Here is an 18,452-nt window from a genome sequence, read left to right on the forward strand (position 1 = left end):
GTGTAGACCTTTCCTAACACCCTGCATTTGGATTTTCAGCACCAAAGTCCCCTGACAGGCTCCAAAGTGTTTTTAGAATTTGAAAAATATTTAAGGAACATAACGCTTTTCTATGCCTTTTACTGAATGCAAGCACTTCACTTTCACTATTACTAGGAAACTGAAGTAGTCTAGCAAAGATATTTGCCAGTGACTACTGCTCTTTCAAGGAGCATTGACTGTATTTTTAAGAACTACTTAATGAAATACCACAACCAGTATTTTTCTGTTCACACTATTTGAAACCTTTACGTCCCTTTGAAAAAGGGCACACTGGGAATGTTTCAGATCTCATTTATGTGGCTAAAGCTGTTTCTGATAAAGAATCCACCGAGTACAATTCATGGAATATTCTTCCTCTCTCTCCCAGTCTTTAAAGTATCTGTAATAGTAAATTAATTTTTGTCAAAATATAATATCCATTTAAATAGCTGTCTGGGAGAATTGTTCATTGATATTGAAGCATACATCAATTTCTTAATTTCAAAATGCAATAGTTGATTTTTTTCAATAACCCATATTATCATGACCATCAGAAATGGGATTTTAGGGATCCTTTAAATATTAACACTCTTTAAAATGACCTTCTTTAACACAGTTTGTTTCTCTGTTTCTTGGCTTCCTCATCTGTAAAAGAATGGGCAGAAATAGATGATGATGATTTCTGTGGTCCGTCAGAGCTATAAAGCTCTGTGTCTCTTGGTCATGTTTTTGCCGTAGTCTAATAAGATTTTACACAACTTCTATGAGGCTCCCTTTCAGTTCTGATGCACTTGACCCTTGCTGAGAATTGCTGGTTTAGAGACTTTCTATGTTTCCTTATTTATATTCTATGGTAGCTAGCTAGTTAGTAGAGAGGGTAATTTGTTAGGTAGTTTTTGGATTTGACTAAGGTCAGTATATTGATAAAACCAGTCTGCGCCCTTTACCTGTCAGTTGCATTCTTTTTGCACCACCTTCCTAAATTCCACCCGGAGGGCTCCCTAATCTTCCTATTTGTAAAAGTGGGGGGAGAAAGTCAGGTGACAGGCATGTGGGAAGATGAGGAAATGAGGATTTGTCGGTTCTTAGCCTACTGATGCCATCTACAGTTTTTTATGTGTGTTTTTAAATTAATTCCTCAGCTCTCTTTACAGAGCAGACTTCTGTTAAGAGTTCAGTAAGAACTAGAACCAACACTGCCCTTCGTGGGAAGCAGAGAGGGTGCCCTCAGGGTGGAGCTCCCGCGGCTTTGCTGTGGGGGGATCCTAGGGACCAAGACTTTGCTGTGCAGCTTCTTGCTCTGATGAAGTGGACTCCCTCTGGGAGGGCAAGGCATCACCATCGGGTCCCATTGCATAGTCTGGTGTGGCGACAGTTCATCAGATCTTGCTCAGAGCAGACTTGGATAACAGACAAGAGAAAAGGAGCAGGAGATTCTTGGGCCAGTGGGAAGGACCACCTTGTAGAGAGCAGCAGGGCACATGCTGGGAGGGCTGGGTCCAGGGAAGTGAGGGCAGCCACACAGCTGTGCTTCGCTACTTGTAGTCTTTGTTCCCAAAGGAAGAGGGGAAGAGAAAACGCAGATCACTACCTGGGGCCATGGGTAGGGAGATTGAGGAGCCCATCCTTGTATTTACTAATTCATTGGTTTCCTTAAGCAAAATGAGCCGAGCCCTTAGAACTGTGACGTGCTCCTGAGATAAAAGGAGAAACAAAGAAGGATCAGGAAAGGGATTCCTCTGTTGTAGACAGAATAGCAGGGAAAGGCTCTGGGGAGATAACTTCAGAGCTGAGCTCAAAAGATGAGAAGGACTGCCCCCATCCCACCATGCAGAATAGTGGGGTGGGGGCAGTCCAGGCAGACGGAAGCACGTGCAGAGACCCTGAGGTGGAAGAACCCTTCCTGCCTCTCTTCCGTAGAGGTGAAAATAAACATTAAGGGCTGAGCCTAAACGAAAGGAGGTTAAAGCAAACGCAGCAACCAACAAACCCATAGCTGCACAGAGAAAATGGTATGAGAGGAAGCGAGGCACATCCATCTGTGCAGGTGGTGTTTACGGTTTGATTCTATACACCTACACGGCTTGGTGTGATTTTAGCCTCACCTGCCCCGAGACATCTTTTCTGCTTTTCCCAGGATCCCTCATCTGCCCTTTTCTCAGATTGGCTTGGTCCTACTTACAGTGCTAAATGTGTTAGGTAATATGAGACATCATTTCTGGGAATGACCCAGTATTAATGTGAGACGGAGGAGAAGAAATTGTAATAAGACATTTCCATATTGGGTTGAAGTGGGGCAGATGATAGAGAGAGGAGGTTTGCTGAGAAACAGAGAAGGTGTATTTAGGGCTTTGAGGAGCATGAGAGGAGAAGAGGAGAAATCAGGAAGAACACAGGCTCCTGTTCTAGCTGAGCTGTGTTTTACTGACAGCGATTTAAACATCTGGCCTACCAGGTGCAGATACTTTCTCTAGGTCTTGGGGCTTGGCTGGAGGCTGATCATCGACTCAGGTTCCCCACTTTATTTGGAATTCCCTAGAAATCAGCCCAAGGTAAGAAGTGTTAGGGGCAGTTCAATCCCAGGGAAGCAGGAGGGAGGGAAATGGCAGTAAGCCCAGAAGGTAGGGATGGCGAATAGAAGGGAAGCCGTTCACACTTAGTAACCAGCCGGCTGGCTCAGTCTCACAGGTGCCTTAACAGCCTGGGGGCACTGCTGGGGCCTCGCTGTTCACTGCAACCCCTCCAGCGCTGTTTCCCACTGGGCAGGAATGTCCCCAGAGCGTCTCCATATTTCAGGGCCATAGTCACCACGTTTCCAAGCAGCTGCTATGGAACCCAGAGCACTGGCATGCTCGGCCCAGCCAGCACCTGGGTGAGGGGGCTCCTTTCTGTCAGGAGCCCCCAGACCCATGGCTGTGGTCAGCAGCAGCACCTGGGATGTGGCTGCCTGGCCACAGGGGCAGAACAAGGCCCAGATGGGGAGACGGGGAGGGCGCGTGCAAGCCTGGAGCACCCTGTGTGTCCAGCACCTGCTACACACGCACCAGCCCTGGCTCGGGTTGCCTTGTCTGTCCTGGATCTTTCCATTGTCAGTCCATCACTTTGTTGTAACAAGGAGGGCAGGATGATTCAGAATATTGGAAGGCTTTGCACAGAGTAGATACAAGCCTAGAGGAAAATTGTTGCTGTGCAGCCTCTCTGTATTTGCAGTTGTTTTCTGCTCAATCACAAGTATAGGTGATAAGTTTCAGAGTAAGAAAAAAAGACAGTTTGAATCCATGTATTGCATGATCTGGAGCAGTTGACCCTCTGAGTCTTGTTTTTCTCAAAGTGGGGTTGAGGCACCTCCAGTGATGACTCATCCTGGGGCCCTGGATGAATGCCTGTTACGAGCACATGGTTAATGCTACTGTTTCCCTCCCTGCCTGGCTAGCCCCTGCCACTCCCGCCACTCCCCGGGCCTGTTCACCATAGAAAACAAACAGTCGTTGCTGGTGTGTCCTGCCCTCCAGCCCTGCTCACCCTCCTGGCGGAGGCTGGAGCTGTCCACAGGCTGCAGGCGCTCTCCCCTCCCTCCATCTGAGAAGCTCCCAGGCTCTCTCACTGGACCTGCAGAGGAAAGAGAACAGCCCATAAAACAACTCAAGGCCCAGAGTCTGCGGGGTCCTCTTTGGCTTCCAAATGTCAAGTGAAAGAAAGGTGTAGAGGCCACTGTTTCCAGGGCATCAGGAGATTGTCAGGCAGGGGCTGAGGGGCCACAGAGAGATGAACTGAGATGGGAGAAGGGAGTGCTGGATCAGCTTCTCCTAGAGCCTTGATGCGGGTCCAGGCTTACTTGAATCCCCTCTCCCTGCCCACCTGTTCCTTCCAGAAGTAGTGCAGTAGTGGCTTCTGCCTCTGTATGAATGGGTGGGTGTGAATCTGAGGATTTAATATTTCTACTTGGTCAGACAAAAACACCCCTCTTGTTTTGCTAAATAGTGGATCCCCATGAACTTATGGTATACTCAGAAGATGCAAATTAAATTTCCTCGTGGGAAAATTCACACATTCTTCTAAATGCTGCACATCTGAGAGCTCTCAGAGTCTGAAGATTGCTGGTCATTTGAAGCCCCATTCACGGCGTTAATGTTGCTTGTATTCTGATCGCGGTTGGGGTCTTTGTTGTGCTATTATTAAAGTACAATATCTAAAAATCCTATGAAATATTAGATTATTTCCTTAGGCTAAAGAGATCCATCTAATGCATTCTTAGTGGTACTAAATTGCCTTCAGGCTTGAGGAGATGAGTCTAAAAATTGTCACTATAAGAAGAAAAAATGACCCAGAAATGACACATTATGTGTGAAAATCAAAAGGGCGGTAATAGGCATTGCGATATTCACAGCAGCTGCACATGCATCTCTCTGGTGATGCCATCGTCTGGAAGGCTGTGCAAACTGTACAATCTGACGACGTCTTAGGAGTGAAGGGCCAGTTTACTTGGACCGTCTTTGTAGCCTGAAATCAATCGAATGTATTAGGACCAGTCTTGCCATTAGTGGAGAACATACGGTTCAGTATCAAAGTTCCTTTCCCGAGTGGAGTACGACTCATTTGTCAGAGAATCAGTGAGGTTATCTAAAACAGCTTCTTTTGAAATAGAGGCATGTAATAACAGACACGCACTTGCAAGGTGGCTGCAGAGATGGGTTTCACATGCTGCTGTTGGGATTTACTCCCTGCAGCCTTGCACTGTGGTGGCCGGTTGCACATTTAGGAGATGATCTGAATTCATGCCTTTGTCTCCTGTTTGTCCTGTGCAATCATTCTACAAACATCTATCTCAGGGATATCATAAGCGCAATAAACTCTGCTGGAGGCTGTGAGAGATTTCAAGGTGAGTGAAACATGATGGTTTCCCTCAGGGACCCTTGCTCCTGGGAACTGCCTCTCTGTGTGGCCTTTTCCAAGCCCCATACCCTTCCTACTTCTGGGCTTTAGGTTAATATTTCTCAAAAGAAACATTTTGTGGAGTAGTAAAAGAGCTAACCTGTACCTCAAAGAGAGGGAAAGGAGAAGGGGTGAATCAGGAGAGGACCCCAAATCCCCAAGTCTAAAGGGGAAAAAACTCTGGAGCAGGAAGGAATGGGCCCCTCTTTGGAACAGGAATTGGAAAATACTGTTCTGGACAAACCAGGCTACTTGCAGTTCCCTGAACAGATCACCAACTTTGACACCAACAGGGCTTTCTATGGTGGGTTTCACTCTAGAACACAGATACTCATTTTGAGAAAAGTAAGTAAACTATATGGATCTTTTAAGACCCAACCCAAATTTCAGTTTCTGGCAATGTCATTGTTTTACCTTTTCACTGAGGGCAGAATCATTTTTCCCATAGTAATTTATATTTCTTTACCTCATTGCCCAGTGGTTGTTGGATGAAGTATTTCCTGCCCCCAGTAGTTCATCAGTACATCCTTATGACTAGCAGGGCACCTCGTTCTTAAAAGCCTGACCATAACCAGTTGTGAACCAATGCAGGTGAGCTGTAATAAAGGCTGGTAAAGAGGATGAAGAGTAGATGGATTTCTCTGCTACCGTTATTTCTCAGGCCCATTTTACTGACAGATTGACACATGTAGCCCCAGGAAAGTGACTTGTCTTTCTCCGCTTGTTCAGCATGTATTTTCGAGTGCCTGTGATATGCCAGGCACTGTTTAAGGCAGTGGGGATATTTTATTTGTAGAAGGAGGACTTGAGTCCAAATGTACTAAAGATGTTGAAGAACATTGGAAGTGTTCCTGACAGTTTTCTTCTCATTTCTTTTCTTGTATCAAGTGTCATTTCTTTTCTTCCAAAGTTACAAAAATACCTTCAAATTCTTCCTACTACAGTTTTCTGGAAGCTTTAACATCTACTTCCGGAAGCTACCTGTATAACTAATTTTATTTATGGGAAGTAAATATTTTTTAATGAGAAAGAAGTAAGAAGGAGGAAGAGGAAGAGAGAGACAGATGAGAGAGGGAGGGAGAAGGAGGAGGAGGGAGCGGCAGAGATGGGGAGGGTGGGGGGGCTTGTATATGCTAAGAAGAGTGATTATTGTTTGCAGAGTCAGCTTCAGTGCTTGTGAGCGGTTTAATTACAGGCCCATGAATTCAGAGGTGCAAAACGTAATCTTCTTTGTACTGGGGCTGTAATTAATTTCTTTTTCAATATCCCCATTTAGTCTGAGTCAGAAAATTGTATTTATTTACTCTTAAAAGTTTTTGAAATCTGTGATTTCTTAGTCTATCAGGTTTAGTCAGCTGTTCACTTCCCGTTCCCCCTCTGCTGATGATGTCATGCCAGGGCTTAGGGAAAGGCCCTCATTTCAATGGTGGGGAGTGGGCGTGGCTTCCCCGCCTTATCCCTGCCCCTCGGATCCCTGTCCTGATCGTCCCCGGCCCCTGGCCGGGTGCGCATCCTCTTCCTGGAGAGGAGATGTTTCTGAGTCTGGGGCTTCCTTTCCACCAACCACAGCCAACATTCAAGAGGCATGAGCATCCTGGGGACGACTTGCTGTGTCACTCGAGGGCCCAGGGACTCCACCTCCTAGTCGTAGGCTCCCATGCTGCCTTTTCTTCTTTAGAGAGGCTGTGCCGTTAGACACAGACTTGTCCATAGGGTCACAGCTGGGAAAGGGGAACGGGTCTGTGTTAGCCCTGGGGGCCCACACACTGCCCTGGGCGGGGCCCTATCTTGTTCCACTGCCTCACCCAACTTGCTTCCTGGTCCAGGGTGCTGCAGATACCAGGGCACTGCATTCCACAGCCCTGACACCTGACACCTGCCTCAGCTTGGCCTTGTGTTTTGCTTTACTTTTATGTTTCATAGTGAGGAATGAGGAATGGGGAGCAATGTATTATCACTGCTCCTTTAAACATATTTCACACACCTGGAGGACACTTCTGTATTTAGACACCTATAATTTTACTTCGTGCTATGCCAGTATCAGCATCCTCAGGGTGTAAGTAAAATACAGGAGAAAAATCACAGGTGTGAATCCTTGTGCCTACACACACACACACACACACACACACACACACACACACACACACACACACACACACACACACACACACACACACACACACACACACACACACATTTACCACTTCACATATTATCCTGCCACATGGCTCCAGTGCTTCTCAAAAAATAGTTAAGCAAGAGGGAGGAGATATGGAGGTATATGTATATGTATAGCTGATTCGCTTTGTTATAAAGCAGAAACTAACACACCACTGTAAAGCAATTGTACTCCAATAAAGATGTTAAAAAAAAAAAAATCTGGTGAGGAAGCCTAGGTGACCTTTGTGTCTTGGGTTTCCAGGGATTCTAAATTCTCTTGATGACCCACACAAAATCTTTGAAAATTTATTAAAATTTCAGTTGTTGCCTTTTTATACATAAAAAAAATAGTTAAGCAAGATATCTATACCTCTGGTACAGTGTGGTTCCAGATATAATTTCCCCATGTCATTTGTGTTCACTTTACAAAGAGAAATACAGCAAATCCTGACTTCAACTTAGTTCTAAAGAAAGTTTTTTGCTCTAATTTTTGTGCTTTCTGTTGCTTAAATGTGAAAACAGTATAATATAATGTGTTTCTCCTTTTTGCTGCAGATGCAAAATGTGTAAATGCCTACCCCTGATGCCTAAAAATAGTATCCAGTTTTTTGTATTTATGAATCTTTAAGTATGTTGTTTGAGCTGGATTTTTTTAACCAAGAGACAGATATCTATCTATGTATCGTCTATATCAATCTATCAGTCTATTTATCCATTTAGAAAATTCTAAATGGGGAAACTAGTTGCTTCAATAGATTCAGTCAACACCAGCCAGCATGGATTGAGGTAACAGGTGGGATCTGCCCATCTAGCCACTCAGGTAGGTCAGAGTCATCTCTGAATTAATGGATAGTTACACATCACAGCTAAATCATTCCACATCCTATTTTGGATTCTAGTTTAATCTTTAAGTTACTTTGTGTGTGGGGTTTCTTAGAAATAATTATACTACCAATCTTAAATAAATGCACAAATAGCCATTCTCTAGGAAACCCATATTTAGAAATAGTTCATTCACCTAGAAAGTCTCTTCAAACTATAGGTAAAGTCAAGTAGATGGTGACAAATGGAATGTCTTCATAATTCAGACTTTGAATGACAAGCCTTTCGGAAGTGCTAAGCACTGAAGAAGTGAAAAGTGTGTTTTTTTCTATTCTGTTCTATTATATTTAAAACACCAAATTATTCTGCTTCAACTATTTAACTTAAAATTTGCCATTTGGATATTTATTATCAATACACAATTTATCTTGATCTTATACAAAATCAGTTTTCTGTTATTTTTGACAATTTCCAGCTACTAACAATTGTCAAAATTGTATGACAAAATAATTCTTAGGTGTTCTAAGTTTAATTGCCAATGGGAAGATACTAATTTCTTTTTTTCTGTTATTTTCTTCTGAGTGCTTTCCAGAAAACCAAATTAAACTTCCTAATGTTATACATGTGCCTTCAAACATAGTAATCATAAAATCAAATCATAAATAAAAGCTTAGTTTATTATATATTTGAAGCTGACAGTGTGCATGGATTTTAAATTGAACTGATTCAAGTGCTAGATAAAACCAAAACAAAAGTTTGAAATAATAAATTAGAAGTTGGATCATCATCAGTTTCAAGCTCAACCCTGTTCATCTCAATGCAGAGACTACTCCTCATCTTCACTCTTGGGAATGAGTTTACCCATCAGTGGCTCTGTTTTCCAAACTGCCATCAAGCTAAGAGGTTGCTCTTGTTAATAATTTTAATGCTTTGAAAGTAGAGAAGCCTCACTATTTTATCAACTGTTATTTCCAGTCATTTGTCAAAAGGTTTCAGGACAGAAATTAAGGAATGAGTTCCATATCAGACTCTGTCCATACTGAGGACTGATTTCCCCAGAACCCAGATGGAGATTTCTGGACTAGATCTTCTGTGATATACTACAGTGATTATGGAACATTAGGAAGAGTCTTCTACCTTCTGCAGTAGAAGAGGCTTCTGTAGTTTTTGTCTGCTGGAAATCTGAGGAGAGTGTGAACTCTGTTAGGTGTGAGAGAGTTCTGTCTCAATGAGTGAGAGCAAATGGGGCAATCTAATAGTAGGATTTTAAAATATTTAAAAATTTAACTTTTAATAAAATCAGAAGTACTACGATTATTGCAGTATAGAAACAAAAGTGTACTTGTGATTCTGTTACCACGCTAAAAATAGTTTTATGCCTAATTTTCCTGATATACAGATTCTGATACTTATATAGATAACTGTTATCTGGGGTAACAATTTTGTATCAAGCTTTTTTCTTCTCTATATCGCTATATATTTTGCTCATTTTTGTAGAAATGTATTCATTCAAATATATATGAGATAATATAGTCATTCATATTTCTCATGGTTTCCAAAAAACAACACTGCCCATATTTTCTCTAATTTTGGATGATAAATCTATAATATATTGCCAGAAATGAGATAGAGTAGTAAAAGTTAACACAGTTCACTAAGAATACCTAAAGGAAGTTGATCGGATGTATGAACAGCCTGTATGAAAAAGATAGACATTTTGTTGGAATGGAGTACACTCCATCAAAACTATGAATGATAGGCTTTGGTAACTGAAGTAAGTGGTTGCCAGAGGGAAGCAATAATCTCATTTTCCTTCCTTTATGTTTGACCATGCCTAGAAATTATGTGCGATACTAGCACCTTAGTTTGAGAGGATCATAAAAAATGCTGAAGGATTCTTAAATCCCGACTCTCCCTAACCCGTTATTAATCACATCATTTGGTGTATTTTGTTCACAGTACTTAAAAACACTTTCATTTTCTTCTCATTTGATTTGTTTGTTTGGTTTTTTGTCCTCCCTTAACTAGAATGTTATCTCCATGAGATTGGGACTTTGTCGGTCTTATGAATTTCTGCATATTTAGTACCTGGAGTAGAGTGTGGCACACAGTGGATATTCAATAAAAATATATTGAAAGAATGATGAAAAGTATGAAAACTGAAATTTAGGTAAACAAAGAGAACTGAAGATTGGGGCCTGGAATAGAGAACACGGAGATATAATAGTTGTTTTCAAACCAAATATTCAGATTTACTTCATTTATTCAATGTGGTTCCGGAAATTTAAACAAAGACCAAAGGCCAATGAAATTATGATGTATATGTCTAAAAAGTATAGCTGTTTTAAATAACTGCTATGACTAACAATGAAAATGAGAATTATGTTTACATTTTGGTTTTTCCACTTTTCCCTTTCAAAAATGATACATATTATGTCTTTATAACACAGTGTTTCTCAAAATTACTTCCATAGAATTTTTTTTTAAACTTTCTATTTTATATTGGAGTATAGCCAATTAACAATGTTGTGATAGTTTCAGGTGCACGGCAAAGCGACTCAGCCATATATATACACGTATCCATTCTCCCCCAAAGTCCCCTCTCATCCAGGCTGCCACATAACATTGAGCAGAGTTCCCTGTGCTATATATAGAGAAGGTCCTTGTTTGGTTATCCATGTTAAATACAGCAGTGTGTACATGTCAGTCCCCACCTCCCTAACCATCCCTTCCCCCACCCTTCCCCCATGGTAACTGTAAGTTCAGTCTCAAAGTCCATGAGTCTGTTTCTGTTTTGTAAATAAGTTCATTTGTATCATTTCTTTTTAGATCTGCATATAAGCTATATCATACGATATTTCTCTTTCTCTGTCTGACTGACTTCACTCAGTATGACAATCCATGTTGCTGCAAATGGCATTATTTCTTTCTTTTTAATGGCTGAGTAATACTCCATTGTATGTATGTACCACATCTTCTTTATCCGTTCCTCTGTCAGTGGACATCTAGGTTGCTTCCATGTCTTGGCTATTGTAAACAGTGCTGCAATGGACATTGGAGTGCATGTATCTTTTCGAACCATGTTTTTCTCCTGATATATGCCCAGGAGTCATATAGTAGCTCTATTTTCAGTTTTTAAGAAACCTCCGTAATGTTCTCCATAGTGGCTGTACCAATTTACATTCCTACCAACAGTGTAGGAGGGTTCCCTTCTCTCTACACCCTCTCCAGCATTTATTGTTGTGGATTTTTTGATGATACCCATTTTGACTGGTGTGAGGTGATACCTCATTGTAGTTTTGATTTGGATTTCTCTAGTAATTTGTGATGTTGAACATCTTTTCATGTGCCTTTTGGTCATCTGTATGTCTTCTTTGGAGAAATGTCTATTTAGGGCTTCTGCCCATTTTTTGATTGGGTTGTTTGTTTTGATGATATTAAGCCGCATGAGCTGTTTGTAAATTTTGGAGACTAATCCCTTGTTGGTCACATCATTTGCAAATATTTTCAACACTCATTTATGATTAAAACTCTCCAGAAAGTGGGCATAAAGGGAACATACCTCAACATAATAAAGGACATATATGACAAACCTACAGCTAACATCATACTAAACAGTGAAAAGCTGAAAGCATTTCCTGTAAGATCAGGAACAAGACAAGGATGTCCACTCTCGCCACTTTTATTCAACATAGTTTTGGAAGTCCTAGCTACGGCAATCAGAGAAGAAAAAGAAATAAAAGGAATCCAAATTGGAAAAGAAGTTAAACTGTCACTGTTTGCAGATGACATGATACTATACATAGAAAATCCTAAAGACACCACCAGAAAACTACTAGAGCTCATCAGTGAATTTGGTAAAGTTGCAGGTTACTTTCATAGAATTCTAGTTGCCCTGGATACTTAGTGCAAAAGGGCTTCCTGACCAGATAAATTTGGAAAATTCTACATACTTTACGTTCTCTTAAGTAGGTGAAACACATTTTGCATATTAAATTTTAGTAAACTGAAAGTCCCCTTTAGAAAAGAAAGATGCTTAATTTTGTTTAATCCAGAATTTTTCAAATTGATTCCATGATTTTTATAGACATCTGTGATGATCCTCCGAGAGTGTTATACAAAAGTGTGGGAAATGCTGTTGTAATGTTACTGGAATAATGTTCACTGTGATATTGCAGGTTAGACTTTTTCAATAAGCAGGAAAGGAAAGCATTTGTTTATTTTTTTCCTTATCTTTTATCTATTAATAACTTTACACATAACACGGGCAACTATGCATATTTTCTCTCAAAGACTCTCTTTCATTCCCATTTTTGTCAACGTCAACGTCAGGGTTTGTCAAATGGAAGACACAGGTAGAATTTCCTCTTGTAACAATAGGCTTGTCAGATAATAAAATAATGCTGCACTCAACTCAGTGCCAGACAACAGGCTTAGAAGGAAGTGATTGGGTGTGCTCAGACCTGATGTATGCCTCTCACATCTTCTCATGCACCTGTTGGTTTGTGATTCTGCAGTCACGTTTCGTTACTGCTTACAACCTTAGGGCTTCATGTTTTCAGAGGCAGCTCTGGAGCCAAAGCAGTTTTTCATCTAACTCTAGGCTGGATGGATTGCTTTTTTGTAAATCAAATTATTCTTTTCCTATAAGATGTATTTCTGAAATATAATAGCACTGACCTCTGTCTGAATATAATATGATTAATGTTTGCAATGATAAATTCTTTACTGAGACATTTTTTTCCTTGTTTTTCATTTCAAGCAAGTTTGATGATGACGGTGATAACACTTAACATGAGATTTATCTCTTTAAAATTTTTTTTTTTTGCGGTACGCGGGCCTCTCACGTTGTGGCCTCTCCCGTTGCGGAGCACAGGCTCCGGACGCGCAGGCTCAGCGGCCATGGCTCACAGGCCCAGCCGCTCTGCGGCATGTGGGATCTTCCCAGACCGGGGCACAAACCCGTGTCCCCTGCATCGGCAGGCGGACTCTCAACCACTGCGCCACCAGGGAAGCCCTCTTTAAATTTTTTAAGTGTACATTACTGTTGACTATAGGTATAATGATGTATAGCAGATCTCTAGAAATTATTTATATTACTTAACTTAAACTTTATACCTTTGAATTAATAATTTCCCATTTCCCCCCTTCCTCCCTTCCCCTCTTCCCCCCAGCCCCTGGCAACCACCATTCCAGTCTTTGATTTTATAAATTTGACTGTTTTTGATACCTCATATAAGTGGAATCATACAGCACTTGTCTTTCTGTGTACTGAGACATTTTCTTAACCCAGGCGTTTTCGGTCTTTTTTTTGGTAAGATATTTATCCATGTGGAATGACATCCAACTTTGTTTTGTTTCCAGGGTTCACTTCTTTCACATGCATTTTCTTACTTAATCCACAACACATGGTCCTGCCACCTTTGTCATTGTCTTAATTTTAGAGAAGATACCTTAAGGATCATATATTTATTTAGCAGAAGTTGGCAGAACGGAAATTTGAATCCAGGCCTTGTGCTGCATTAGAGGGTTGTATCTGTGAATAATTACTAATGGATCACTTAATGTTTAATATCGTTTTGAGGGCATAACACAGTAGCAGCACTGTGATGATTTTTTTTAAGAAGTCTTCCATGAGTAATTCGGGTTGTTTTTGGTTTTGTAATTGCTCAGGGTTGGTGCAAATGTACAGTTCTCCTGTGAGGACAATTACGTGCTCCAGGGATCCAAGAGCATAACGTGTCAGAGAGTCACGGAGACTCTGGCTGCGTGGAGTGACCACCGGCCCATTTGCCGAGGTAAGGCCTGTATGATTGCGTCTGCCCAGGTTCTCTCTTTCCTCGGATTTGGCATGCTTTTCTGAACGATTTAAGTGCAAAGCACTGTGTATAGGCAGAGCAAAACGTGGTGATGATTTATGCTTTCATAGTGATGTAGGTAAACAAGAAATATTTTTTGAAATTTTTTAGCAGGCAAACATTTCCAGAGATATTTGTGGTTTTTAAATTTCAGGAAATACATGAGCAAATCTAATCATTCAAACACACACACATACTCGATATAACTTGGTATCTATCTATCTGTATACACAGTTTGCATATGTATGAAAATATGTTACATAACCAGATGCTTTGGAAAACTTTATGCATGTCCCTGCATATCTAAAAATTCTCACTTTGCAATAGTAGTGAAGTTGAGTTCTTGGGTTTTGATAGTATCAGTGATAAAGGGAGTTTGTTAACATGATCTGAAGCCATCGTTTTATTATTAAATCATATTAAACTAATCTTGGACATAGAAGAGCAAAATACTGCATTATCACCATCTTCTTCAGTGAGGCCAAAGTATGTATTTGTTGCTTCTGTGAAGTACGTGAAGAATTCTACCAGAAGTATAGAAGCCATAGTGATCCCAGCAGAAAACTGTTTTGGCTATTTTACTAAGGAAGAATCAATAAAATTAAAAGAAAAACTAGGTATTTTGTTTTGTTTGCATTTTGGCCATAAAAAATTATGCAAATTGGTAGTTTTAAAGGAAGAAGAAAAAAGGTACTAAGTTGAACAAGGAATAAAAAGTATATTCTTATATAGTTTCATATATAAGAATATCTTATCCCTCCTTATAGTCTTTTTCAAGTGAATGGATTCATAAATTTTTATTTTAAAATGTTCCAGTTGTAAAAAGGTACAATACAAGATGAACAGTGTTAAGTTATATCCTGTGAAATGAAGTAGTTGCAAAATACATTGCTAGTTTCATCAAAGCAAAAATACTAGATTGCAGGCTTTAGTATAGTGTACCTTTACCTATAACAACTTGGTGGCTTTTTACATGTAGAAAACACAGCTTTGTAGCATCTGTTCATCCCGAGGGCAGAGTGGGCGTGTGGTCTGGTTGCAGGTGGCCCTTTCCCATGAAAAGTTTCCCTTCTTGGAGAAGCACCCATCTCTGGTCAGGAAATGTGTATGGCTGCGCCCCTCCCCTTTTGGTCACTAGACTATTTGTACACTAATACTAAAGTGACATCATTAGGCTTTCAAAGGAACTGTAGCAAAATCCATATTCCCATGAAAGGATGGTAATGTTCATGCCCCAGTTACAAATGAGGACTAAGCCAGAGGTATTAGCTTTGCCCTAAGGAAAAAAATATGCTTTCATTTTTAAATGTTTTTCTTGCTCTTCTATACCAGGAACATATGTCATTATTTAAAAGCCCACACTAGACAAAACTAGTAAATGTGCATCTGCTTTAAATTGATATTTTAGAGTAACATAAAGGAACTACTGAGTAGGATATTATTTGATTCTTACCTTACTTATTAATCCAGAAGTTTTCCTTTTTTTTTCCCTTTGGCCCAAATCTCATCTACACTCATAACAATATTTCCCAGCACATTGGCCCCAGCTTATACGCTGATTTGGCGTCAAACACGCAGGTGCTTGCTCCATCCAGGCTAATGGTGGGACACTTCCCTCCATCCCCCTGGACCGCCAACTGCTCACTTTTAGAGGTAATTAGAGGAGGAGTCCTCTGGCTTCCTGTTCCCATAGACTCTAATGCCCTGCTTCATCATTTTAGAAGAGACAGCTCTCCCACAGGTTCTTTGTTGTGTGGTTCTGGCCTGGTTTCCCTGGGAGCCTCCTCACCTCTCTCCACACCCACTTCTGTTCATCACACTCAACTTTATTCATCTCTTCTTTTTTTCCTCCCAGCTGTTAACTCAGCTGTTTTGCTTTAATTAGATGTACCTTCATTTTCATGGACTAATCCTTTAGCTCTTTTTCAATTTATTACTTTTAACTTCCTGAAATAATGAGCTATAGCAGCAAGAAATAATTAAGGAAGAGTTTTCTTATAGGATGTATATTTTAGATCTGCATAATAGAATGATAGCAGACTGTGTCTAGAGAACAGTAAAAAATATCTTTAAAAACACAGTTTTAAAGAAATAAGTATTTTAGAGCATTTGGAGTAGTATGACATTAAACAAAAAAAATTAAAGTCCTGAAATCTCCTAAATAGAAGAATTTGAGATAAACTGTTTAGAATTAGGTGATAACAATTAGGTGACAGAAAACCAAACCCAAGAGAAGCTTAAAACAAATGGAAGTGGATTTCTCTCTTACACAGAAGTTAAGAGCTAGGCAGTACAGGACAAGGACGGCAGGTCTGTTTCAGATATGAAAATGTCCTCAAGACTCACTCTGTCCTCACTATGGTCATGCCTCCATCCTCAGAGTCCACGGTGGTATCCAAACTCCAGGTGATTGGATGGAGGAGGTTAGAAGAAGCAGGGTTAGCAGATGTATGCTAACGAGAGTCTGCAGGAACCATCATATGCATTTCTGCTCATTCTCATTGGCCAAAATCCAGCCAGATATTCTCACCTTGTTGTGAGACTTAGAAACATACATATTTTCTATTGTGTGTTTAAATATATGCCAAACAATTATATTTCTATGAAAGAAAAGGAGAATAGATACTAAGGGAATCTTTGCCATGGGGGTATATTTTTATAAGGAGAGGTGGGATAAATCACTGAATAAATGACACATTTTTTTTTTTTTTGCTTCCCCGTATCATCTGCAGCTTTTCACGAGTGGAGAGTGCAAATAAATTAGAGAATCATTCATCCCTCTCTCATGTCCCTTGACATTTTTGTATCAGTGCAGGACTATATGTGTAAGCTATATGGATGAAAAAAAGGGTGGAGCTGTGTGTATATGAATATCCCACTTTCTGGACTGGAAAGGGCTCATCTGTAAGTATCATGGTTAAGCAAGGAACCTGTCCTCCCCTTCAACACCCAACTCCCTTTCTCTGCCCTGTACTCACCTCCTGGCCACATTGCCCTCTCACAAGAGGCAGCTTCCTCCAGCAAAGCCAGCAGGAACACCCTTCCCTCTAGTCTGGGTGACAGAGTCTTATATAACATAAGTAATCACCATATACCATGACCTGATCGATTACATATACAGATGGATGGTCAAACGTCTTAGTGCATCTGTAGGCTGACCCAACAGAGGATCACTTCGAGCAGTCTCTAGAGCAGGGCTCTCCACTAGAAATAAAATGCAAGCCACAGATGTAATTTTAAAACATCTGGTAGCCAGATTTGAAAAGGAAAAGAAGCAGGTGCAGTTAATTTTAATAACATATCGATAATTTATTTAACCAAAATATTACAAATACAATTTTAATGTACAGTCAAAAAGATTATAGGGAGATGCTTTACTTTTTTCTCTTTCTTTTATTCATACTATGTCTTGGAAATCCAGTGTGCATTTTATGCTCAGAGCACATCTCAGCTCAGACCAGGGGCATTTCAAGTGCCCAATAGTCAGATGTGCTAGTGGCTACCATGGACAGCGCCACTCCGGCTGTGTAGCTCAGCCCAGTTCCAGTTTTCTCAGCACTCAACAGGCTTATGGGTGTGAAGGGAAGCAGTGATCTCCATGAGTCATGGGTGGTTTCCTGGCAGGCATCCCTCAGTGTAGAACATACTTTCTTCTATTAAAGCCCATACATTTTCCAGGTTGGCAACATTTAGGAGCCCTGAGTCTGTCATCATTCTCTCCTTTAAATAGTGTCTCTACTGGAAATAGTGTCTGTACTGGCTTTTACTGACTGATTCCTCAATTAAAGAAGAGCTGAAAAAACCTTTCTTTAGTTGGAACTTTTATGGCTATTTCTATAAAGATAGCTTTAGCTGTCCAAAGTGTAGGGGGAAATGGATAACATGAAACATAATGATGTTTCAAATGCTACCCAAAACACAACATAGGGATATTTACTTAGCTGTCAGTAGGTTCCAGACACCAAGTGCAATTTTTCAAGTTCATCTTCTCCTCTGTGCTACCCCTTAATGCATTGTATGTAAGAGGCGAGCACCATGGGTTGGGTTTTCCTGATGCACTCTGAGCCTTTAAAGCAGCCCTTATATTGATCATCTCAGCCACATGTTCTAAATTCAACTATCTATCAAATGCAATAAAATGCCTCTGGTCTGAGCATTGCACGCATTATGAGATTTCAGCTCAGTCAGTTAAGGAAGGACTGATTCTCGAGGCTCCCTTCTTCATGAAGGGTCTCTAACTCTTAAGTAATTATCATGCCTTCTCCACAGAAGGAATATCTGGTAGAGGCATTCGATAAATTGCGGTGAGTCAGGAGTGATCTTTCACATCTGGACACTGGGTCCTAAGCCAATGCTTACTTACCTTAGCTGATTAGCTCTGAGAATGGGAGATGTTACCTTTTCTTCCTGTTACCACAGGGATGAATGGTTGCCATAGCTCAGTAATTACACAAGTGATTTTGTTTGAAATTATGCTTACTTCGTTTAGGGATATGAAAACAACCATTATGAGTTTTCACAGGGTAAAATATGAGCTGTTTGGAACTGTATAAGTATCCTTAACTAGCAGTGGATGTTTTAAATAAGCGAACAAAAAAGAGAAGAAGAGGATATACTTCTTTTTTTTTAAGTAAAATGTTCCAGCTGGCATTTCATTCC

The 18,452-nt window shown here is 40.5% G+C and overlaps 1 protein-coding gene across 1 annotated transcript in view; it reads left to right on the plus strand.

Moving 5' to 3' along the window:
• CSMD1 (CUB and Sushi multiple domains 1) overlaps positions 1-18,452 on the plus strand; it is a gene marked incomplete at its 3' end in the record, with an annotated part of 1,744,596 nt that overhangs the window by 1,254,247 nt on the left and 471,897 nt on the right. Inside the window, exon 9 of the mRNA XM_082863948.1 lies at positions 13,609-13,733. Coding sequence (XP_082720074.1) covers positions 13,609-13,733 — 125 coding nt within the window. The remainder of the gene's footprint in view (positions 1-13,608; positions 13,734-18,452) is intronic.

This window comes from Leucopleurus acutus, assembly GCF_964270905.1.
Source record: "Leucopleurus acutus genome assembly, chromosome: 21".
Classification (NCBI taxonomy): Eukaryota; Metazoa; Chordata; class Mammalia; order Artiodactyla; family Delphinidae; genus Leucopleurus; species Leucopleurus acutus.